This window comes from Anser brachyrhynchus, assembly GCF_964034855.1.
Source record: "Anser brachyrhynchus genome assembly, chromosome: 26".
Classification (NCBI taxonomy): Eukaryota; Metazoa; Chordata; class Aves; order Anseriformes; family Anatidae; genus Anser; species Anser brachyrhynchus.
The window spans coordinates 5,593,479-5,619,083 of NC_137719.1; the positions used below are offsets into that span (position 1 = coordinate 5,593,479).

At 42.9% G+C, this 25,605-nt stretch overlaps 1 protein-coding gene across 1 annotated transcript; it reads left to right on the forward strand.

Moving 5' to 3' along the window:
- Positions 1-25,037, forward strand: LOC308183007 (uncharacterized protein). The gene is made up of 4 exons (XM_080568496.1): positions 1-2,632; positions 3,454-3,643; positions 5,640-5,716; positions 23,436-25,037. Exons 1-4 carry the CDS (start codon positions 2,590-2,592, stop codon positions 23,474-23,476), a joined length of 351 nt encoding a protein of 116 aa, XP_080424622.1. The 5' UTR covers positions 1-2,589; the 3' UTR covers positions 23,477-25,037.
- The last annotated feature ends 568 nt before the right edge of the window (positions 25,038-25,605 follow it).

Sequence of the window (25,605 nt, forward strand, 5' to 3'; positions counted from 1 at the left end):
ACATTTCTGGTAAATACCAGTTCTTTTATTATTAATTTGAAAAATCTGGGAAGCCCAAACTGAGTCGTGGCACTATACATAAAGGTGATATGCAGTCTCCTAGCCTGAAAACACAGCAGTTAAAATAACAATGGCAAAAAAGTGGTGGCAGGAAAACAGTATGGTTATTGGCACCATAGATACAGGCACCTATAGTTACAGGTGCCGTGCCCTAAATGTGAAGCCAGTCTCCATCCTCACTCATTTGTTTCCTAATAGTTTTTGTCATTATTCTTTATTGCACTACTGATCAGTCGACTCTACTACTGTAGCTTATACAAATGCGACAGCAACCAACCAACCAAACAAAAAACCATGGAGCCTATGAGCTTCATTTTCAATGATACTGATGTAAATCAGGAGTATTGCTGTTTAAGTCAATAGCATTATATTGCTGTGAGTTACTTTGCTGATTCCTATGCAGGCAATGTGTGCTGTTTTGGTTAGGGGAAGAGGTCTGCAGGAATTTCAAGGGTTTAGGACAGGTTCGAGGTTTATGTCAAATAAGGCTGAAGTAAATTTATGCAGTTACTGGAAGCCAAATCTTCAGTTGGCACATATCAGTGTACCTTCATTGAATTTGGGTTGGCAATGCTTACAGTGATGAGCTGGGGGAATTATCATCTTCATTGCAGCTGGCAGAGCATTAAGAAAAAAAATCATGTTGTTTTTAGCTTCATAAACTTAATTGTTTTGTGATTTACTTGAGAAGACACACTTACATGTTTTGTGCAGGCACATATACAGGTTTGTGTCATGTCTGTGCATTTGTTTAGATGTGTATGTCTATGCACAAAAATTCACTTCTGGCTCCTACAAAAGGTCAATCTATAGGCTACCATTTTCTTTTCTCATTAGACTTTGACACAGGGAATGCATCTGAATTTTAATGCCCAGATGAATTCCCTGAAATACTCTCAGGTGCTTTACTATTCTGACCTTTCATCATTTCATATTTTGATTGGGATGGCCATTCCACCCTGCTATGTGTCTCATTGGAGCTGTAAAACGGTGAAATGAGTAGAAGGACTACAGCAAGTCACAATACAGAATACTGAAAAGGTCATAGTAGCCCTATCTCCCATGCTAGAGCTCCTGGAATATACAACACTTGAAGTATTAGTGCATTTTTTTGTGATAAGACTTTGACAAAAAAGGAGAAATAGCACCTGTATTGTTCTGTGTCACGGTAGTTAAACGGAATGTCACAGATGAGAAATGGTAAAGCTGCTCTCCACATGTTTTTTTGGGGGTCTGATGCTTCTGAGAGGGTAAAAATTAGTAGCATCCCTCTTGTTAACATCTGATGCCATTTCAGTGGTGGAAGAAAGAAAATTGGACTATATTCTTTGAAATCTTAAATGGATAGCTGTCTTTTAGACAATAAAATCCATCCATAATGACATAGTTAAGTATCATCTACAGCCTGGTTTCTGCCTCTTGGGATCTTATGAGTGAGTTTTTAATTTTCAGCAAAACCTTTGTAGTTCACCTTTAAATTGAATTTTCTCTTGAGTGCACCTAGTGAAGGAACCTCAGCACCTTCCCATGGGAGAGTATTCCACTAACATAATGAATTCACCCTGTAGAGATCTTCCCATCTAGAAATGTCTTCTTACTGTTATAGCTTGTATGTTATATTCATAAAAATCTTAATAATTGTTCCTTATTTATGAATGCATTCAGTAGGATTTGAGCATATGATATCAACTAAGTATGGGTACAGTTAGATTTAGGCTTAGAAGTACTTAATCTTTGAAGATGAGATTTTAGGAGTTTGGGAATTTGTGTTGCATGACTTCTAAGGACTTCGAGGAGCCATCACCTGATTTAGTGAAGGTAAGCAAGTGGACATATCTTGTCAGACCCTTAGAAATGTAATTTGTTTCACTCAAAACTGACCTATGGCCTATGGTTCTCTCTGGAAAAAAAAAAAATGAAGCAGTTGTCTGTGTTCATCAGGAGATTCTGACTCAGATTTGTCCTCCCTGGAAATTATTCATATGATGTGAGGGAAGGAAATGAGGATGAGTCCAAAGAGTCTACTATCCACAGCTTCCTTCATCCCTCCTAAAATAGGAAGTTCCTCTTCTCATAGTTCCACAAAATGGCTTCAGAAGTACAGGCTTCAGGACTGAGTGTCAAATCAATACAGAGCTAAGCTCAGGCTTGCTTATTTCCATTTCCACCTAAGCCAGTTCGTGCTTTGGTTGATTTTAAATGCCAGAATTTTTATCTATTTGACTCTGTTCATTTTTCCCCCCAAAGGCAAAAGATGTTCACAGCAACAACAAAAGGAAAGAGAAGTATGAAAAGATTAGTTTGATCAAAGGAATATCATGTCACACCAGAAGATTGATTTTTCCTTTCCTCCTGGACTGCCATGCCACTTCGCTCTGTGCTGGCCGTCAGGCTGTTGTGGAGTTTGCTTCCTTGTCTCACCATGCCTTGCATGCATGTCTTTTGATTATGACTTGTCTCCTTTTAATATCACACAAACAAGGCTCTGTCATGTCCCCGGTGCTGTCTGTCTGACCTATTTGTTCTGTGATGGCGAGGATAGAGAGTGGTTCAGTTATCACTTTCCTTGCAGGTAGGAGTCTCGGGACAGGACATTCAGTCAACCTCTCTGCTGACCTGTATTGTTTAGAAAGAGCACATATTGGAAAGAAAAATCTTAATATTTAAAGACAAACCAGTGCAAGGCTGAATGTCCTTTTTGTTTATATCAGCACTGAATCTTAACATATGATTAGCTCCTGCTGTGCTACAGTGCAGGCTGGAGTTTTGATGGACAGAGAGAATCATAAAGCAATAATATTTTAACACTTGGTATCAAATCACCTTTTGTTTAATGGGAATAAGGGAACAATCCAATTTTAATAATTCTAGATCACTCTGCCTAAGCAAAATGGGAGCTGGGGATGAGAGGCAGCGTTGGCTACCAGTGGGAAAACAAGTTTTAATCCTATAAATCACAAAAGGAAATTGCTAAGGCTATATCCCATACAATTAAGCCAATTTAAGTCTGACTATTAGGGGGAAAAGATTACTCATAAACTGTGGCATTTCAGTGTGGAGTTTTGTGGTAGTGTTGTATTCATACACACAACTTCAGTCTTTGGAGGCCTGTCTTTCACTAATCTTGTATTCAGGGCTGCTGGAAGCAACTGTAGTTCCATGAAAGTTCAATGATTACTTTACACAAGGGATATCTTGCTTCAATATTCTCATAGAGCCAACCTGCCTCGTATAATATCAGGAGATGAGCTATTATGTCCCCATTTCCATACTGCTTAGAAATAATACATTTCTGGGATGCAAAAATGAAGTAAGGTACCTCAAAAGCCAGGTATAGAAGCGTGTTTTCCAATATATCACCTGATTTATTTTCCTTTCTTCATGAATTATTAGGGGTTAAATCTTATGCTCACCAGCTGCTTGTCCAGCAGAAGCAGAAGGCTGGCGTGTTGCACTTGGACTCTGGCTTTCAGGCCGAAATTCAGTGGTATGAGATGCTTCGGCATGTGCTGGAGTGTTGGCACTTCTGGTCTGGAGCACGGTATCGTTCTCTGCTCTCTGGAATTCTGAAGGACATTTCACAGTTTGGTTTATTATAAATCTGTTTTTTTTTTTTATTTCAAGAATGAAAAGCAGAGTAGAACATTTTACTTCTTTTCCCCCGATAAATATGCTTTTATATGAGGGACCTATGGAATCGCAAGCATTAGAGATAAAATGAACAACAGTCAGCCTTTGTCTAGATGGTCCTGCAGATTTCTCATTCTAAATAAATTTAAAGATCCTAAGCCCAGAAGCTTATCACTTATGCTGTTCTTGTGCAAAATATAAACCAGTAACTATCGTCTCAGGTCCATGTCTATTATTCAGCAGCTTGTGGTAGGATTGTAATGGATGCCTTAGAAACATAAACTTGATTTAAAGATCTCAAAATCGCACAATTTACCACTTATCTGTTCCATTCATTACTTAATGCTGAAGTTGAATTTTATTTTTATTTTAATTGTAATGACTTCAGGGCTTTTTGTTTATTTGTTTTGTTTTGTTTACACTTTTGTCTGCTGTCAAAGTCTTTAGCAAGTTGTGGATTGAGGCAAGAACTAAGCAGAGAATTAAATGTTCTGCAGGTGACAGTGAATATAAGCTGATCAAAGGTAGCTTCGTGGTCTTAAATTCTCCTTTTGGAAGGCTGTTGCTTCATGGGTATTTGTGGGTGTAGCTCCTGCAGTCACCTCACGCATTTAACAGAGCGAGGGCACACCACACACCTGGTGCAAAACCTAGCCTTGCGTTGACTGATGGCTCAAAAATTGGCAAGTGAAGTGTTCAAGCTGCAGTTGCAGAGGCTCTGAGACAAAAAGGCATGGTTAATTGAGCAGCTAGACGAGATCTGGTGGAACAGGGTGAGTAAGGGAAGCGAAAGGCCCGGCTGCTGGCCTGCAGGCCCTCGGGCCCAGTAGGTGCAGGCCTGGAGCAGAGGCTGGGAGTCGTGGGGAGGCTGGGCCTGGAGGCGCTGGGCTGCCTCCACACCCTGCAAGGGATCTGGGGGTGTCCGGGAAAGGAATGGGGTGGATCTCTTGAGTGTGTTGTTGTGGTTAGTAAAGTGAGGCTGGCCAACGTGTTACTGAGAGACCTTTCTTTTTCTTATTTGTTTTCTCCTGTCCCAGTTAGCTGCCATAACAGGGAGCTGGATTTACATGATCTGAGTAGTCTTTCTCCCTGAAAGCTTTTCTGAGGGGGAAAAAAAAAAAAAATTGCAGCTATTTGTGAGCTGCCTTTGCAATATGCTCCACAGCTTGAACACTTCAAGCACAACAGATGAATTTTCAATCTCTAAAAGCAAACATTCTATATAGCAATAGGGCTTGCATTATCAAAGCGGTAATACAGTACAGGTGGGGATTTTGTTTTGTTTGGGTGGCTGGATAACAAACAGGCATTGTTATTTAAAAAAAGAGGGAGAGAGAAAAAAAGAGGAAGAATAAATTGTATAGGTGATTTTAACAGATTGATTTTATCAGCCCTCCACTGGAGCTTTGATAGCTCTCTGAGTGGCTGCGCTATAGGGAACACCGCAAAGAGATTGAGTAGCAACAGTTTGGTTTCCTAGAGCAATCAAGTGAAAGCTCTGAGTGACCTGATATTAAAAAATGAAAAAAAAAAAAAAACCCACCTCACAACAACTCAATAGATGCAAACATGAAAGCGTTTGTTAAATTGTTGTTGCAAGGATTAGAAAAGTTCAAAGAATGTGTTTTTTTAAATTGCACTCTTTTGTTGTTTTGTCATGATAAGCTACGAAGACTAAAATGAAACAGCAGATACAGACTCTTTTGTGATGCAAATGGTGTAATCTGGGCCTAAATATGAAAAACAGTGCTTGTTAAAAGAGCCTTTTGCTGCTTCACTGCAGTCTATTATGAAAAAAATATTATGTGTAACAATGTTTCATACACCCCTATGAAACTTCATAAGCGTTTTACAAAGCATGAGAAGCATTGTTATCTGTGTAGTGATAATGGTGAAGCTCAGGAACAGATCCTGAAACTGCCTGATACCATCTTTTTTCACCTTTTAAGATCAAGTGCAGCTGTTACTATCTCTTGTGAGGTGACATTAGTCTGGTCTGAAGATGCCAACCTCCATAATAAACTGGGTAAGTGTCAGATAAAAACCTTGGTCAATTCTCCCTGCTAATCGGTATAGAATTTATCTTATTTCATTGATCATGGCCATTATTCTTGCATGACTTCTGTACTTATTTCTTGCTTCAGTCCACAAAGATGATGAACCCATTTCAGGAATGCACTAAACTCATTCCATTTAAGCACTGTGAAGCTTAATGCAGATATTTTTTCTGTTTGAGTAGCTTGTGTCACCTGATTCTGGCATAGTGTCTCTTAAACTTAAATGTATTGGCCTTTACTTAAAGTGTTTTAAGTTAGATCAATGTGAATTTATTTTCCTAACAGCAAGGTTGAGATCCAGGTAGTAGGACTTCAGAAGTAAAACTCTGTATATTAGGCTGCATAAGCACTATCTGACACTGCCAGGAAAGCAGTTAGCACCGGTGTGAATGCTGGATTTGGTAGAAATTCTCAGCTAAGGCTGTCTAACATTGTTTAGTGGTGATAGGTTTCTAATTCAATTCAAAATAAATCCCTTCGCTGGGCTTAGAAATTCATGAAGGCGTATGTGCCCTCTCAGGGTCTCTGTCCTGATGGAGACTAGTGATTCCGTTCAGAATTCTGTGTTCTGACTGATTTAGAGATGATTCTGAGTCAGTTGAGATAAATGTCATGCCAAGTGATTCTGAGAGGAAGAACTCCAAACACTAATGCATGTTCACATGTTGTCTTGCCTATAGCAAAATCATCTGTCCCTTTTTCCTTTTGACTTCCTGCCTCTTAATGTGACGATAAAGCTAAAAAAGCTTTCAGCGAAATTTTAGCTGAAACAAACGCATGAAATGTTTCAGGTTTGAAGAAATTTATTTCACTGCAAATGTTCTAGCTTCTGGAACTGTTAGGGCTTCCAGCACTGTAGGGCTTAGAGCCCCCCAGTGTCGGGATCTGTACATACGTACAGCAGAGGGATAGTCCGTGTTTCGAAGGACTAATAGCCTAAAGTGGACCCCAGGGGAAAACCAAATGCAGGTAGGAAGCATAATAACTGGTAATATGTTCATAAGATTATGCCATAAATGAATTGGCAGAATTAACGTATTTTCTAATGAGGTTTCAGAAGCTGATATTTACTGTGGGATACATCCACCTGATTGGTACCAAGGTATGGATTGCAATATTAGGAACTTGGAAGCGGCATTTCAGGCTACGAATTTCAAGTGAGGAGCGAGTCAACAGTCCCCTGGAGGGTGTTTATTCTTATGCTGGCTGCCTGAACAATTAGCTTCTCTTTAGAAGGCAGTCTACCAAAGCTTGTACTATTTGTTTATCACTGTGAAGAGCAGCATTCATCAGCATCATTGAAATGAACATTAGAGTCTTAAAGAGCATCTTGCTGTTCTTTATTTTAAGTTAACATAGAATTATTGAAAATTACGCTTTAAAATACATTTTTTAAGGATAAAGCTCTTTTATATCCAATTACAAATAACAACCAATATTCCATAGAGCCCTTGATAACAGCTCCTGTTAGGCCTGAGGAGCAGTCAAGCAAAAAGTACATTGTAATAAGGTCACAAATGCTGTAAATTACTGGGTTCTCATCCTTGCATACATCTCACAGTGGGCCAAGAGGGTTTCACTTCATTAAATGTGAGAAGTCACAACTCATACTAAATCACGCCACAGCATCTGAATCATTAAATAGAGAACATAAGAAATTGCACCACATGGAGATGTTTCTCCTTTCTTCTTAACCTCTTATTTTCTATCAGCATGTTTTCCCGTGACTTGTATGTGGATTTCAGAGTTACAGCCTGAATTTACGGGGAGATGGGTAAACATCTCCTGCCTGGCCATAGCATATCCAGGCACATCTTGCCCGGATAACACGCTGGAAGGAAGCGGCCAAAGAAATCTTTGTGACAGGGTGCAGGGCTCTGCTGTCCGCAAAGGCTTAGCAAGCCTGCGCTGACCGCGTGAATCTAGGCAGAAATCCGAGGGGACCAAAAGGGATGTGGCATTGCTTAAATTGTTTTGCTTCCTGCTCTAGCTGCAGGAGTGTTACGAGCTTATGGTTTCCATCTGTGTTGTCTTTGGTCTAAGAAATTGTTCTGTAGGTGACTATAACTCAAAGTACACATTCCTTTGCTAGTAAACCACCCACCAACTTCTATTTTGGATCTGTTTTACATTCTGTGTGTCTCCACGTGGCCACTGTGCTCTGCCATCCATCATCTTAATCTGCACTTGAGCTTTCTGTACGCGCTGGCCCAGGACTACTGCTCAGAGCTGTAAGCCCATACTGTGCCACAGATCTCCCCACTGAGAGCGACAGCCCATAAATATTAGCTGAAGATCTATTAGGCCATTGCCAGGGTTCACTGTCCTAAGGCTGTACAAGATTTTTCTCAGGCTCGATCCTCTTTAAAAGCTTCGGTCAGACCTAGTTCCTTTCCATGTTCCGTCTACAGGCATTATCTTCTGGCTAAGGCTGGATATGGGATGCTTCTTGATCTTAGCCCGTCTGGTATTTCTTCTAACCCAAATGCATTCTGTGTTTCCTATAAAGGGAAAACTACTATCAGCAGTTTCTCTTCGATCCACTTCTGCCCCAGATAGTTCGTTTGGGATAGTTAGAGGGCTGACCATTAAACTTCACTGAATAGAAGAAGGTAAATAAGATGATTTTTAAAAAAATATATATTTTATTTTAACTATTCCAGGTTAATACCCCCTTTTTATTGTTGCTAGTGTATTTTTTTCCTCTTGCTCTGCATTTCACGTTGATCTTATATTAGCCTAACTTGCTGAACACGGCTTCTCACCGGTGCTAGCAGCAGCAGAACGAAGCTGAAGTCTTTGAAGCAGCCGCATGTTAGCAGCAGCTGGGGAGGCAGCCTGCCTGAGCTGGTGAGAAGCACATGAGTTCACTTCCTACATATGCCCCCAAATCTACTTTTGGCCGCAGGCAAATGCTCTCACTTCGTGGTGCTTTTGTCTTTGCCTTTTATCTATTGAATATTTGCATTCGCGGCTTTTGGGGTAGGGAAGAACTCTTATTATGTGTTCGTACGGCTCTTCCCAGGATAAAAACCTCAGCAAAGTTCAGGATCCCGTGTGCTGCCAGAATATAAATAGCAAATGTTTAAATCTCAAGGTGCCAAACCTCTTGAGTACCCATTATCCTGAATGAGATAAGCGAGGGCCCAGCAGAGGGGAGGTGCATGGCCTGTGCGGCTTGAGAGGATTCAGCTTCGCTGATGCTCCCTGAACTGTGGTCTTGCAGCTGGGATTTAGAACCCAGCAGCAATGCTGCTTTGGCAGGAGAGCCATTCCCTTCCATCATATTTAGAAAGCTCGGTCTGGTGCAGCCTTCAAAATTAAATTAAAGGCTCTTGCCTGCTGCAGCATTCAACTTGTGAATATTTATAGGGGATCCTGTAAGGCTTCCAGAGGGCAGACTTCCACTGAAGGGCGGCCACAGCATAAATGCACCTGCTGGTACGCAGCTGACACTACTGTGGTGTGGCTCTGACCTCAGAGTCCCACCTTGGTATCTTTCCCTTGAGCTTGATTAACACTGTATGGTTTCACATCCTTCTCTAATGAAGTTTGCAGCTCTTTGTACACAGGTGAAGTGAAAAATCAGGTTCTTTACTGACCGTTGCAGGGGCCATAAGCACAGAAAACCTACCCAGTCTTTGTAGTCATTGATACTGTGGTTGTTTCTACCCTGGTGGTACCTGCACATGTGCAACAGGACCAGAACCCTGGTGGCTGGAGTATGTGCATTCAGGGAGGGCGTCCTGATCAGTAAAACATTGCAGAATGGTTGAGGGAAATGCCAGCGTTCTCTCAGGAGGGGAAACAGGCACATAACTGCCCTTTATTGCGGTGTGTTGGTTTGGGGACAAACCCCATCCCACACTGTCAGTGAATTTGTATCATATCTGCGAGATGGAGTGGGAGGCTGGACATGCAGATTTAATGTTTATGAGAAAACAAGTCCATTTATTTTTAAAGCCAGCAAGTACCTCCTAACCTACAGGACTTCTCTAAATCAGTTCCTGCTTTACAGACAGGATCTGTGCTCAAAATTTACAAGTAGTACTGGTATAGTGTGCCAAAGATTAGATATCTGCATTTAAAAAAAAGGAGGAGTGGAAGCATCTTTTCCGTCTGAATTTATGTAACCTCAGCATTCAGCTTTTATGGCTGGCTTTGTCAGCTGCTATCGTATTTCTGTGCTCCCTGTTGGTGCTTCACGATTGCTATCGAGTCATCCCTTAACTGCTTTGCAAGAAGCTAAACCTTCTCTTTGATGAGCTCAAACTTTAAAGACAATATAGGAGCGTATTTTGGTCAAAAGATTCAGAAAATCACTGTAACTTATTTGTTGTTGTTTTAATAATCAGTTATTTTGATCAATTATTTTGAGTTCTGTTCCCATTCAGAGGAAAATGCAAAGAAGATGAGAGAAAAACATGCCACTATTAGAAATCCAAACTTTGATTTTAGCTCATAAATCATGTGCAGTTGGAACAGAGAAAACAGAGAACGCTAGGTAATAGGATTCATCAAGTTTTGCTGACTTTAATAATAAAAGCTGCCACCCCAAAGAAATAAAGTACATTCAGCATGCAAAGGGAATAAAAATATGAACTCATCTTGGCTAATGGCTCTGAGAAGTAATATAAAGATATGCATAGATTACTTTGAACCTTAAAGAGGGATGCATCCAATTTGCATAAAATGTTAATAGTAGTTTTAGGGGTAAGAGATTTACTTCGAAACGTAGGGATTGTTACAGGGAATTGTTAAAGCGGAGTCTGTCGCTGAAGGTTTTTTTGGAGTCCCATCAAATGTGCATGGTGACACCTTCGTGCTTTGGTTCTGCCGAGCTTAGCTTATGTGTACGTTACCAAACCCCCCCGAAGCTCCCTTTTTGGGTGGAACTTTGTTCCATTAAGATAGGAAAAAATGAGCAGGGATAGAAGGAGGTGTGGAAAAATATGTAGAAGAAAAAAATACATAAATATTGTGATTTGCTAAACCTCTAAAACAATACATATAATGAGAAATGTCTCTGCAGTGTTTGTTCCAGTTGGCCTTTGTTGTGGAGCGTTATTCCACAATTCTGACCTGCTTTATGTGCAGCACGTTACTCACTTCCACAGTTTTTAGTTTACTTCTGATTGTGGATCTCATCAGTAAAGGCATAAAGGGCCATCACTAGTCATTAGTGTCCATCGAGATTTCACATGGTCTTTTAAATAATAGATGGCTATCTGCAAGCTTTGTGAATTGACTTACAGCCAAATCTGTACGTGTTAGGTTTCCATCTGTCTGCAAAGTGTGACTTCAAACTTAGACCGTGATCTTGTATTTTCTTTTTTTAATTCCCACCTGGGTATGTGCCCCCTTCATTGCTTCAGCCATGCTGCGACCCATCGGTTACAACCACTGAAATGGACTGCCCTGAATCTGCTCCCTGGCAATCAGGCTGGTACGTAAAATAAAATAAAACTGAAGTCTTTTTCCAGCATGGAGTTCAGTCTCTTCCTTGGATCCTGGGGCAGTGGGTGCTGTGAAGGCAGTTGTCCCCATTTTTACACAGTGCCTGGAGCTCTGCCCAGGCGAAGGCGTACCCGACGCAGTGCATATGGCATCAGACAGCTTCTGCCCCAAACCCTCTGTAATTGAAGCGGGCACCACAGACCAACAACAGGAGTGCGGTGTTAGCATCGCTCCAACCTCAGTGAGCTGGAAAATGAAGAACAGGGCGACTGAGCCGTTTCCCGGGGACCTCGCAGGGAGTCTGTGGCAGATTCCTGTACAGTGCCGTAAGCGTGCATCCAGCTCCGTCCCCTTTGATTTCTCCTCTTTACCTGCAAGGGAAGTAAAGGTTTGTCCCCAGGCAGGCGCCTTCTCCTGCAGCAGGGTGCCGGCAGTCCCAGCAGGGCCTTGGGAGAATCCCTCTGGGGGAAGCAAGGCTGGGATTTAACCTTGGGCTTACCCAGCAATAAGAACTGAGATTGCACCCGATTTCTGTCTCCAAATTCCCTCTGATTTCCTCAGACAGAACAACTGCACACACAAAATTAAAATGAGGGAGACAGTGCAATGTGCGGTTCGGATGTGCTCTGCGAGGCAGGGTGTTTATTCCGATCCATCCCAAAGATTCATTTGTGACACCTCTTTAAAGTTATTGTTTCATTGCGTTTTCCATCTTTCTGCTTTCCCCACCACATGGCTTTGAACTGGGTGCTTATTTGCTAATTACCCCTTTTCTTGGCTTGCCACGTAGGTCTCATTGTTATTGTTATTAATGCTTTTACAGTAGTTTACGAGAGAAATCTCCTCCCGCCTCCCCTCGCAAAAACAAACACGCATTTTATCAACAGAGCTAACACGATTGCAGCTCTGCTGCTATGTTTTATTTATTTCCGTATAGGTTTGATTCCATTGCAGTTTCTCATTTTTGCCTGATGTATTATTCATGATTTATACAATATTGGAGCTTGTGTAGGACACCCTCATTTTATTAGCTGTGCAATAATTTTCTGAGGTATATAAAAGCGAGACACAGTAGGCTCTTCCTCTTCCCCATTTCCTTGTGTGTGCTGTTTGCAGGGAAGCAATAGCTATAATACGTGGTTAAAACAATTACCGCTTCTGCTTTCAACACCTCAGTGACTGAGATAGAATATAGCAGCAGGTAAAACGCTCCTTCCTTTCAGTACTTTATGATGCGATAGCTATTACTATCAACATCATTGCTAGTCCAGAAGTGGGTAGACGCCTTTGCCACGACTGGAATGACGTGGTGTCTGATTTGGTTCATGCACGAGGCTCAACAAGCTAACAGGTTTGGTTCAAGCTAACAGGTCAAACTAAAGCACTGCAATTACATCAATTGCATGGGCGTGGGAAAAAAAAAAAGGGGGGTGAGTTTAAGGAGTTAAATTTTCCTGAGTGCTTTAAGACCAAATTTTCCTGAGTGCTTTAAGACCAAATGCTGAAACACAGACACAGAAAGTGAAATACCTGTAAGTGACTCCAAGCCTGTTTGGAAAACATTTCCTGCCTGATTTGCTCAGACACATGGGCACCTGAAGTCAAGAGGGGAAGAGGAACCAGTAGGTTCATTTGTAACTGCAGAAAGCTGTTCCCTATCGACAACAATTAAACCAGGCTGTCTTGGAGCTCTATTTAAGGCCTTTATGTTGGCAGGAGCTTTGGGTATAGCTCCCCTTCACCTGGGGAAGGTAAGGTACTATGCTGAGGGCATGGGCCCATTCTGCCTGCTCTGCTCCAGGGATTGCTCCCCCTGGCAGGCAGCTGGCCCTAGATTATTCCTCACAAAGCTCACTGCCATGCTGTGGTTAGTACCTCTGTTCTGTATTCTGCTGTCGTTCTGTGCTTTCTTGCATCACTGAGATTCAATATACCTTTCCTACTGTGTTATTTTTAATTTCTTTGGAATGTAGAAGAATAAAATGTGCTCTAAATTTTTAATTCCTTTTTATAATTGCTTAATATCTGATTTTTTCCTGTCTTCCATATCCCTGGGAAAGTCCAAGTAGGCTTTGCTGCGCTGCCGTACTCTTTAGCCCCACGTTTTGCTGAGCAAAGCAGTGACCTTGCTGTGCTCCTGTGGCCGCTTGGGCAGGGGGAGCGGGTGAACCGGCACAAGCACCTGGTTGTTGAAAGGAGAGCGGTGGTGGGTAGCCAGGTACACGGGCTGACTTCAGGGGATTTCTGTCATTTTCAGTTATTTGGACTTTTAATAAGATGTTTTTGGTGGTGTCAATACCTGCTGCTTTATGACTAACATGCAACTGTTCTCTCTGATCCTATGTAGGAGCAGGCTTAATGTTCTGCTTTAAAAATTGATATTTTGTCAATATGTATCACGCTTCTGTAATATGAGAGTTGTTACAGCCTCTGCATTCTTGTGTGAACACATCAGAGCTAATTTCTTCTCTATCCTTCCCACTTCCAGTTCTTTCCAGTCCCAGGAATACGTCAGGGAAAGCCAAGGCATCAACCTAAATGGGTGCCTTTTGAGCTTTTCTGTGCGATGACCCTTTTCCTTACACTGGGGGAGGATCCTCTTCCAGCAGACAGTAGCTGCCACCGTGTCAACTCTCCCAGCCGAGTTCTAGATCCCAGAACAATTTCTCCTGCTCCCATTACTGGTGAATATATTAGACCTAAATGGTTCTGTCATCACGTTCCCCAGATGATAACATTTTCCCACCTTACAGTCAGTATAAAACTTTATGATATTATTGACTTGAGCACATCTCAGCCAGGCCTTGGAGTTATTGATTTAATGACTCTCTTCTTCTCCTTCCCCTCTTTTTTCTGTTCCACTGTTAATTCTCACTTTATTAGAACTGCTGGTGCTCCAAGCCTTTTATTGCATTAGTATGAACTTATTTCTCAGTATGAAACCATAAATTATCCACTGACCGTTCCCGTATTGAATGGGAAGGTAATAAATACACGGAAATTCAAAGAAGTTATGCTCAGATCTATTTGCCCTCTGTCTCCTGAGTCAACTCGTCTCCTTGAACAACTGTGCTAGACCGTGAAAAAGATATAAATGTCACCCAGCATCGTAGTGCCTGTTAGCAGTCGGTGGCGATGCTCAGGAAGGGAATGCCTGTGTAGCTGGAGTGGCAGAAAGGGCTTTATTTTAAAGCACCACCTTGGGGCAGATCGCTAGCGAGGCTGGCACTGATTTCATTCAGTTCCCCACAGACACAAACCAGTCCTGCTGGCCGAGGAGACTGGTTCCCTCCTTCTCGTGGGGAAGGTTGCTGGCAGCACAGGCTGGGTAAAATTCTCACCGCTGAAAAAACGAGCAAGACAAAGAAACCCTCTGTAATTCCAGACAGAAAACATGCGGTAGGAGATTCTTTTGAGTTAGTCAAGCAGCTCACATGATATTTGGTGTATGTGTGGTGTTTAGCATCGTCCCTGGGGGATGAAAGCTTAAGAAATAATGGATGCCCAGTTACTACTGGTCATGCTCTGCTTGTACTCTCTTAGGTCTGGGGAACCGAGAGAGGGTCTGATGGGATTACGTTGGCTGTAAACAGGATGCATGGTCTCACAGAACACATTTTTTTTTTTCTGTATGACGTTGAGGGTCACAGTCATCAATTTAGTATACTTTCTGTCGTGCACTCTGCCATTAAGATAAATTAGTTTGTGTGTGTGTCTGAAGAGTTGGAGGTCAGGAATTACACCAAAGGATTTGTTTTCTTCATTACATGTGTGTGGAATACGTGCTAGATCCAAGCCACGGCCACCCCTATGCTAACATCTTTTTGGAGCAGAGCGAAGCGGGGCTGCTAGGGAGCTGGACACAAAGGTATGAGACGAAGATGGTTTGGAGAGGGTGTGAAGAGAGGTGATTTAAATAAAAATGTGTAGACTCACTCTGGTCAGTGTTACACCGGTGTAGCTCTGTAGACTTCACTCCTGATTTACGGCAACACTGGAAGAAACTCGGTCCCTGCAACGTCTTCTGCTTCTCTCTGCATCATTCAGTATCCAGATTTTTTTAACATAAAGGAGAATGGTAGACAGTGGGTCACGTCAAAAGCGTGCATCTAAATAGCATAGAGAGAAGGCTCGTAGTACAACGCGTTCAGTAGAAAGCATACCGAGTGCAAACATGTGCACGATGAACTATATTATTATAGCATAAATGCGTGTCATATATAGTGGAGAAGTATCTGAGCATGAAGGAGACTGGAGGACGCAAGAACGAGGAAGGTGAAGGAAATGCTCTTGACCAGTGGTCTTTACCAGTCCCAGATTTAAGTAGTGTCAGCAGTGATTAACTCAGTAACGGCTGCAGCCCCTGCAGCTCCCAAAGCTCACCAGGCGCTCAATCCAATGCGGTAACGTTAAATCAAGTCTCAGGCCAATCATAAAATAACCGCTAGTGGTTAACACCAAGGGCCTCGCTGGTGGGGAACCCGGGACCTCCTCTGAAATTCGAACTTTTGGGTTGTGTTTAAGCAATCTTCTGAACCTCTGGTGAAGCACACAGGGCTGTGATTGGACAGACTGCAGGAATTCAAGTTGTGAAAGAAGTGCTGCATGCTGCGATACCATCCTGCTGGTGACCTGTGAATCCACGCTTAGCGCTTAATTCTCCTGCCTTTGCGGAGGAGTTTGTGCTGAGAACTTGGTGGGTTTTGAGCTGTTTACTCAGGCTGTTTAGAGTGTGTGATTGCTCACCTAAGTCACATGCTTTTGCATTTCCACTGTGTGCTTGGCTGGCTGAAATTTTAATGAATAACAGATTACAAACTGCAAATAATGAAAAGTGAATACTCCTGTCTGCACTAACATGCTATTTCTCCTGTGTAAATACATATATTATGGAGTCCCATACCCCAGCATTTGTCCAAATGACAGCTCGTTCACGGAAACTGAATTATCTCTGCAGCGCAGAGGAAGCTCTGTGTTTGCTAACACCGAGTTTCTTGTGTAGAACTTTGTCGTGAGTTTTCTTAAAGTAGGCAAATACTTCCTGGGGGGAAAAAAAAAAGGGTAAAGCCACAGGTTGTTTTTAACTTCTTAATGTTGTGCTACGTGGGTCTGCCCCTGCTGATGCTGGAGCTCAGAACTGCAGCTGGAGGAGGTTGCAGTGGCTCCGTGCCCTCACCTCTCTGCGATCCTCTTCTTTTTTTGCCTTGCCTTGAGTACATCTGTGCTGCCGAAAAACGCAGGAGGTGGCACCTGTGGTTCGCCATCAAGCTTTCGGTCCCATGCTTTTGTTCAGTGGGGTTGTACTCACTTAAACCCACGTAAGAGAAAAGCTGTAGGAATAATGGACAGAGTACTAAAAGTGCTGCCTGTCCAGAGCTGATCCTCCCACAAAAAAAGTCATTTGTTTCACTGACCATAACACTGATGTAAATGGTGAATGTATAAGCGTGGTAATGTATGCATAAGTATTTCTTTTTCATTAGAACTTTGATAAGTGTCCATCCGTGGCAAAAACCCAGAAGGTCAGGCGTGAACGTTTCCGAAGGGGAAGTGGAGTGAGCTGCGGGTGTGTTCGTTACCGTGCATGGGGCTGGCACAGACGGGAGCCTAATGCAAGCTGATCCGTGGTATTGAACCGCCAGCCCTGTGCTCTGCGTGTGCACAGCTGCCGCCTCCTTGGGTAAGGCTATTACAGGAGAAAGAGCAGAAATTCCAAAGGTTGCAGGGAATAATAATTTAGAGACAGTGGAAGGAAATGATTTAGAGGACCTCCTAAAGCTCACTCATTAGCTGAGGTCACTCCTCCCTCCCCTCGCGCCCTCAGTTCCCTGCAATAAGGCAGGTGTGGTGGGGGAGCTTTGCTCTGAGACAATCGAGTGAAAACAACTTCCACTCTAGTGAGTATTTAAGCTCAGCGTGAATAAGATGAAGTCACAAATATCAGAGCAGAGAAGTAGAAAGAATTGTGGAGTAAAATGGGCTGTGTATTAAGTAGATTTCAGCATGAGAGGGGACTGGGTCAGTAATTGCCTACTGGTCCCACTCTGACTAATTCTTTTGCTCGGACACACTATGAGGCACATCACTTTTTGACCCTGTTCTTAACTTCAGCCCTGCGGCGGCATGGAGAAGCAATAAAGCATTAAAACAGATTTATTTATACCCTCGTGTAAATCCAGTGTAAACATCAGCGAAGGAGATGGCCCCGTTCCTCTGTCAGCTTGAACAGCAGCAGGATGTAAAGCAGCTCTTCTGCCTTAGCACTCACACAGCCTGGAAATGAAAGGACAGACCCCACCGTAACGGTTACGTCAATCCAGTGATGTGAAACGTAACCGTGAGAGCACACCGATGTGACGGCCTCTGTGATTCTCACCCTTCTGAGCCGTGCCGTTGGCTGCATCCATCCTCTGCGGGGACGGGAGGCAGGCCGGAGCTCAGGGCGAGCGCTGCTGGATGGACCGGCAGCACACGTGAGCTTTGTCAAGCATGAACAGAAACATGAATTTGTGCTCGGACACCACGTGAACTCGCTGTCTTCCCATCCAGAAAGGTGTGTAGGCCCGATTATTTGAAGTGGGAACACAGCACACCTGGTGGAGCCCAGGCCCCGAGCCGCAGTTAGCTGAGCAGCTATGCTTGGTCTGCATCTGCCTTTTACCAGGCAGTCTGGGGAGCGGTTGTCTCAGCTTTAAGGGAGTTCCTCGTTAATAACCATCATGATTTTGTAGGCGTGTGTATTTTTAGCCTGTTTCTGTGATTCATGGTATTATTTTTTGAAAAAAACATAGTGCGACCAGCTTAAATTTGATCTGTGGCAGGTTTATAGATTGGTAGGATGTAGATTTTCTTTCTTTAGCAGGGAAGACTCGGTCAGATTTGTCTGTATCAGCATCAGTGCTTTATATGAAAATGCAAATGCCTAAAATAAAACAAGGAGCGCAATTTATGTGCAGATGACTGAGGGAATAGAAATCTCTCTGACCTCCTGCAGCATCATCTGGAATCTCCACCGGTTTGCAAACAGGCTGTTTATATTATTAATGTCTTGAATAATGAATCACTGTACATGTAAATGAGCTATTGGTATAACACTTCCGAATAAGTCTGTTTCAGGCACATTTCGATGATTGTTTGGCCATTAACTTTAGTAAATTTAAGAATGTGAAAGGAAAAGAGAAAAGGATATATAATTTCCTTATTATTTAGCTTTGTTTTAAATGAAACTCTTGGAAAGATGTATATCATTTTAATTTTTGTTCCAGAGGCTTTTATGTAAATTAATAGCATTGGAGAACTGGCAAGAACACTCAATTCAATTTGGAACAGCCATGATTATAAGCTTTACATTAATATAACAACAATTTAACAGTGGCTGATAGATGGGACACAACCATGTAATTATCAAAAGTGAGCCACTTTCTTGATCTCTAATTAGTTCTATAAGCAAATATAGTTTTGCTGGAACTAATTGCTGTATTATAGCTGGCAGTGAGGTGAGTGCTGAACTGGAGTTCAGGTACCGAGCATGGAGTGTTGCACATCCAAAGATTTTTCTATTTTCTGATTTAATCAGATGTATAATTCAATTATACATGTTGGGCAAAAGCAAGCATTTGTGCGTGTAGGAATAACCTTCTCCTTTCTGCAGTCTCCTCTGCTTTATTAATAGCCAGCAACGACCCAGTCTGGGGTTTGTTTCTGTCTGGGAACAGAGGTCTAAGGAACCACCGTTACAGTGAGAACTGTGAGCAGGTAGTGTTCTACACCTGCTTAGCAAAGACAAAGGAAATTATGACCTGGACGGGGAGCAATAATTTTTTTCCTCTCCTCTGCATTCCCTTGGTCATCACACAGCTTCCACTTGTTCGTGGCATCTCATTTGCTTGGTAGGTCTTTAGCCACGGAGCTCAGTTTGCTTTTAAACATCCATTTTCATCATGACTCATTATTTAATGAAGCTAAAAATGGAAGTCAGAGCACTTGTTTCAATTATTCATGGAAAGGCAGAATAATAATTCTATTTTTAATAGTGCTGTAGTGACACATCTCTTGCACATGTCTAAGTGTGGTTTTCTGTCACAAGGCCTCAAAACCACAGCAAATGGGACCTGTGCTCGTGTGCTGGAGAACTCTGATTTTGCAAGGTCTGTTTATGTTTTGTCACTGCACCATAAATTGTATTTTTCAGCTTTTATTGCCTGTATCCTCTTCGGAAATACTTTCTCTCATTAGAGTAAACCAATTACCAAGTGCCAGTGCTTTGTTCCAGCTCAATCTGAGCAATTGTCCTAGTACTAATTGCTTAAGGGCAACTACCACGATCTATCAAGATCATAGCTTGGCAATGCTAATGCATTTAGTGGGGAGATTATTGAATTTATTAAACATTTGGCCCAATGCAGCTTCTAACAAATGCATTTTGTGAATATGACAGTCCTGGCGAGTGAATTACAGACTCGTTACTTGGGCCTCTTGAATAGAAACCATGATTCTTGTCAAGGCCATTAGCTCCTTTGCAAAACAAGGGCTGTCGTTTCATTAAGTAGCTCTGCACATATCGCAGGCTCCAGCATGCAGCCCAGTCACTCTCTGTCTCTATCATAATTCCTCACAGAACCTGAGCTCTTTCTGTCCACAGGGGCTCCTGTATGGGAGGTGGGAGCTAGTTTTGCAGGACAGGCGCTTCTGCCAGGTGCAGAACCAGTTCTCAGGTCAGCAAACAGATGGACTGAGCAGCATGATTATTTATTCCTTTTCTATGGAGGAAATACCAACGATGGGATGGAGGTCCGCAGGGGGTGTATCGTTTTCCTCTGCTTCTGTATTTGTGGGAAGGGGCTGCTCCTGTTTATGCCCAGCTCCATGAGCTGCACATCAAGAGGGGATGTTCTCTGGTGGAACTGAAAGAAAAATAAGTGCCCCTCAGTTTTGTGTTGCGCTCTGCAATGTCAGAGTAGAGGAACTTTGTTTTTCTTTGTGCTGAGGAGAATGAACTGAACAGAGCTGGGAGTTTGTATCTTTGTTTATTTGGTGCTGTTTGTGCAGTGGGGACCATGTAATTACGAGTGCATGAAAGGAATCTAAACAATGCGAATAGGGAAGCTTTGAACATGAAAATGAAGTGCAACTCTTAGATCTGATTGCTCTGCTCTATTGTAATCCCATCTTTAATTTCACTCACGTTAGTGATTCCAAAAAGAAACATTGAATTTCCGTCCTTGCTGTTTCCATTTTCCTTGGTACAAAGCTTTACCATCACTCCTAAACAGTGCAGTGTGGCGTCCACCCTGGTGACGAAGCCACCCGAGGACTGGAAGCTGTGGGGTGAGCGGGGGGGCTGATCTTCCTCGCACCGAAAGCAGGGGCAAAACTTGAGCTGACTTCTTCAGCAAGCGGTCGTGCCCTAAGAAAAGAAACAGATTTCAATTCCAAACTTCCAAACGCTTGTTTTATAAACCGCAGGAAAAAAAACACTCCAGGAATTATGAATAATGCCTCCTCCCAGCATCTTTGTCACACATCTTAGAGGTTGGTAGCACAGCCTTTGTTGTCGGCAGGGTGTCGGGCTGCTGCTGCTGAGCTATCGCTTCTCCAAACAACCCCTTCCCCTTCCTTGCCGGTATTTCTTTTCAAAGGATGGGATTATGAAGCAGAACAGCGGATCGAAAGGTTGTTCAAGGCCCCCTGCAACTTCAGAAATACTGGGTCTGGCCGGTGTCCCCCCCCCCGCCTGCTCTGCTCGCAGCCCTGGGATGTGCGGTGGGGGCGGCCCGGGGCCTTTTGCTGGTCCATCTGCTGGGCCTGCAAAGCCCCAGCTCCGTGTACAGGCCTCGCGGGTCTCCTATGAGCCAGGATTACAAGTAGCAGATGGTCTGAAGCGCTCATTGATCTCGAACGTCACAGAAGATGTACGTAGCCTCCCTGTGCCTCCCGAGGGTTACAGGTGGCCGGCTCCGGGCTTTTGGCAATCGTCAGTGTGGGCAAGAGGAGGCAGGGCCGCTCCGGCATCTCCTCAAATGGGAATATTCCGTACAGGGGAAAAAGTGCCCTTAATCCAAGCTAGTGATTTTGCTTTTTGTGAAAAAATAAAACTGTTATTCTTGGAGAAAAGTCACACGGCTTGTGCTGCTCAGAAACAGCCAGATCACAGCTATCTCAGCTACACGGGAAAAAGTGCAAGCTCCTCTCTGCCGAGGTGACCACTCACTGCAGTAGGAAGAGTCACCAAAGAGTGCTCTATTCTGAGGGAAAGGATTGTTCCCTTTTCGACTGTTACTGTGATATAAGGTGGCCATGCTCACCTCTCAGCTGGCTGGGAAAGAACGTCCCCGGGATAGGTGCACGTTAGCACACGTGCAGCCTCTTCTGCTGAAACCCACTTGGCACCGAGTGAGCGCAGAGGGCAGAAGCGCTGGTGTTCGGCTCTTCTGCGGAGATTCGGAGTTGACCTTGGCTGCCGAGCTGTCTGCCACCTCTCCTGGAGCAGCAGAGGCTCCCTGGAAGCTCGGCAGCTCCTCCCGGCTTCAATTTCTGCTGAGGGCACAGAGGTACTCACAGCTTCCCGACCTGGTAAACGGCAGGCAGCTCTGAGCTGCTTCTGTCGCTGGGCTGCAGCACTGGGAAACACAGCACCGAATTTTCAACTATCCCTAATATTATTGCACAATAATTCCACTATAGATATAGATTACACACACATGTATATATATTTATGTGTTTGTTAAACCTCTATCTGAGAATTGCAGATACCCAGCTTCCCATTTACCTGGCCTTCCCCTTTAGGGCTCTTGATTAATAGATTTGGAAGTGGCCAAGCAATGCCCTGACATTAATCATATTCGTCTGTCTCCATATTACCTGAATCATTAGAGCTACAGATGTTTTCAAGTTCATTCAGCTGCATTGTAATGCTCAGCCCAAACAGAAAAGTCACTCCTCACTAGTAGTCGAAGAAATAAATTGGAAATTTGTACTTTTTCTATTGCACCGTGATATTTTCCTGGTTTCCGAAGTTGTTATTCTGATTAGATTCGTTTCTTCCCCAGCTGAAGTAAGAAGGGAGCTGGGTAGATGGAACTGCCTGGAGTGGTAGAGGTTAGCATGTATCAGAGTAGATTTCTAAGTGCCTCTTGCCCAAAAGCCAAGAAGAAAATGAAAGGATAAGACGTAAGGGATCGTTCATTCTAAGCCAGACCTGGGCTTCAACTGAACCAGTCTCCAGTCTGTGCTACTTGCTAGTACCAGGTACTTCACAGGCAGGTATGGAAGTTTATAATAAGGACCAAGAGGATGCTGTGAGCCCAAGAGACAGCTTCCTGTGTCTAAGTAGTGAGTCATTTGTGCTGTGCAAAAGACCGATATATAGCTGTTAACACATTTCTTAGTTTTATTGTTAGTTTTTCCTGCTGTAACTCTTAGTTCTGGTCACTAAAATAAAAGTTCAAGTGGCAGATCTGTTTGGGGGGCTACTGTGATATCTTGTAGCAGTTCCGGAAAGGAGCTGTAAGGTTTGTACAGAAAGTATTCCCTTTCCCCCGTTAAAAATGTTCTTGCCTTTCAGTATCCTTGAACCCCCCAGTTCCCGTGTTCTGAGAAAGTCTGAATAGCAGCGCTTTTTCTGCCTTCTCAGTAACCTTTCCTTCGTCTGTGGGCACACCTAGCCCCCAAGCGTCAGGAGCAGCTGAAGAGCCTTGCGTGAAGGTGAACTTGCAGAGGACTCATTTGATTTGTTTGCTTTGTGTAGGCTAGATGACTCTCACACGAACAGGTGGTAGATTTTCTGTCTATTGTAGCTGCGTTTGCAGCTGGAGGCTGCTTTCAAGAAACCTGAGCTCAGAGTGGCTTAGAACCTGCAGCCCCAGCATTTTGAGAGACATGCTGAGGGTTATTTAAGCAGCCTGTGATTTTCACTGGATACTTGTAGCTGACCAAAGCAGCTCAATTTGTAATTAATCAGGAATTCCCTTCTGTTTTCTCTGCATCATCAGCTGTAGCATCTGTTTATGGTTTGCAGGGGGTACTTTATTTCCGAAACCATGCACTGTTTTATGCAAAAAATAATTGCTGCACATTATGACTGTTGAAAAGTCAAAGATGAAATCTGGTTTTAGGAGATAACAAAATGTAGCATTTAAAAAATTATGATTGTTATCTTACCTGAATGTTAAAACATCACCTAGACTCATAAGAAGCATATTTCTCTCCTATCTGTGAATCTCTTACCTGTAGATAACCAAGCGATACAGATAATAGTGTGGGTCATGAAGTGAACAATAGGAGAATAATAATCTGGGCAAGACTGCAAGGGAAAGATATCCTAAGTGGAGGAGTGAAATTAGGCGTGTTGGAAGATGTCCAGCAGGTGTGGAGCACTGCCAGAGGCCAGCTAGAGAACTTGACGGATCAGCCATCTGATTCAGCGTGGCAAATCTCACCGTACGTTTCCTGCAAAGAGGAAATATATAGGAAATATATACCACCAGCAGTCAGCTCCTCATACACCGTGCTTCGCTTTTGTTTGCCTAATGGGGCTGTTTGCAAAGCAGAGGGGAGGAATCTGGTTCTGTGTGTTCAACGCAAACAGAAAAATGTCTAAGATGGTTAGAAATTGTGTAGGGATCTGTTTCCATTGAAATTAACAGCTGAAATGAATGCTTCAAAAGGAGCTGCTGAACTTGCACAGCCCAGGTAAACTTGGTTGTAATCGCTGTGGACCTTGGCGCTTGTTTGCTTGCTATGCCCAGGTACTATCAGCTCCCAGAAGTAGCTAACCTGTGGTCTGAGTGATGAAAGTATGGAAAAATCCAGAGTAGTGTTAGAAAACAAGCAAGAATTAGGACATGTATTTGTCTTGAAGCAAGGAAAAATGTCTGGTCAATCTTATTGTTTCAGTTAATTGATTTGGGTAACTTTCAGCCAAGCTTGATGCACAACAGCCACTGGGTTGTTTGAAAAGTATGCTTGTAGCTGTGCTAATCCAGTTTCTTCCTGGGAAAGTGCAAATGAAATAAAAATGCCCCCATCGAACCCCACTCATTTGTGAAATATGTTCTGTTTGTTACCTGCTGTCCAGTGAGTCCCAACTGGCACTACTAACACGACAGTTTTGAGTTTGTAAGCACAGGGAAAGAGTAGGAACAAGTGCTTGCCACAGCTTAATTTAACACGGAAAATGTGAAGTAGTTTTCCAGTTTGATTGTAATAGACCATAATAAGCCGACACAATTATGAACCTTTCATTATTATAAAAATTAGCCGTGCTTAAACTTTGTTCTTATTTTAAGGATTTGCCTTTTTATTTTAAAGTGCTTGTCCTTTTACCCAGGTGAACGCAATTTATTTCTTCTTGATCTTCACATAACAATGAATGCTGTTATTTTTTGCTCTATTAGTCCTCTTATCTTTCTGCCTGTGAACTATTGTTCAACCCATCTTGACTACTGGTGCAAACTGTGCTCTGAAGTTCAAATATTAAAAATAATATTAAAAAGAGCAGATCCTCAGTTGGCATCTGAATTTGCCTAGCCGATATACAACTCAGCCGTAGTCCATCCCATTAAATCATTAGAGCTAGAACTTCTGTGCTAGGGAAGGTCCTAGAAGCTAGCTCCTCTCCTGTTTTGTGGCATTTCTGCAAATAATAATTGGCACCTAACAGATTTCATCTGAGCATTTCAAAGTACGTTGCACAAATTATGGAAGCAATATGAGCTAAATGAGTTACATTATGATAATTTTTACCAGATTCGCTTATGAACAGAGCAAGCGAATCTCAGAGTAACAGTCCCCTCAAGGTTGTACTTTGTCAACAGGAGAAACAAAAATAGAAGCATGAGCTATCTTCCTTCATGTTCTCTGTTCTCTCAATTCACTTGGAATTTTTCTCTTGTAATTTTTCTTAGAAAGCTACTCAAGTGAGATTGCAGAAGCAGTTCTTGCGAGCAGTCTGTCTGATTATCAGTCTTATACATAGAGAATTCTCTCAGGTTCCACGTTCACTTTGCTTTCCAATAAAGACCTTTATTTATTGCTGTGTGAGTAGTAACCTCACTACAGGCTCCCACCAATGGTTTTCTGGGGCTTAGTTAGAGTCAAGAAATCCCCAGTGATCCTCAACCACGGATACTTCCCTTCTGTAATGAGGAAGAAAATGCCACTCATTGAGACTCGCACTCTTCAGGGCGTTAAATGTAACTTCCACAGACCAGTCCTGCAGTTGGCTTTTACCTCTTAGAGCGATCAAGTTAGCATCTGCTTAGGTCCCATTTACTTACCCAGGTCCATTTCCTATTGGGGTAGACAGATTGTTTTCTGCACACAGTCACGGCTGGAAACAACTAGCAGGAATTCTACTCTTTGGCTTATCTCTTGCTGCAGATCATAAAGGATTAATTAAAAT

Coding starts and splice junctions, on each gene's coding strand:
- LOC308183007 (XM_080568496.1), top strand. CDS start 2,590: ATGGCGAGGATAGAGAGTGGTTCAGTTATCACTTTCCTTGCAG. Junction 3,644..5,639: donor ATTCTGAAGGACATTTCACA/GTTTGGTTTATT, acceptor TCACCTTTTAAG/ATCAAGTGCAGCTGTTACTA. Junction 5,717..23,435: donor CAACCTCCATAATAAACTGG/GTAAGTGTCAGA, acceptor TCTTACCTGTAG/ATAACCAAGCGATACAGATA.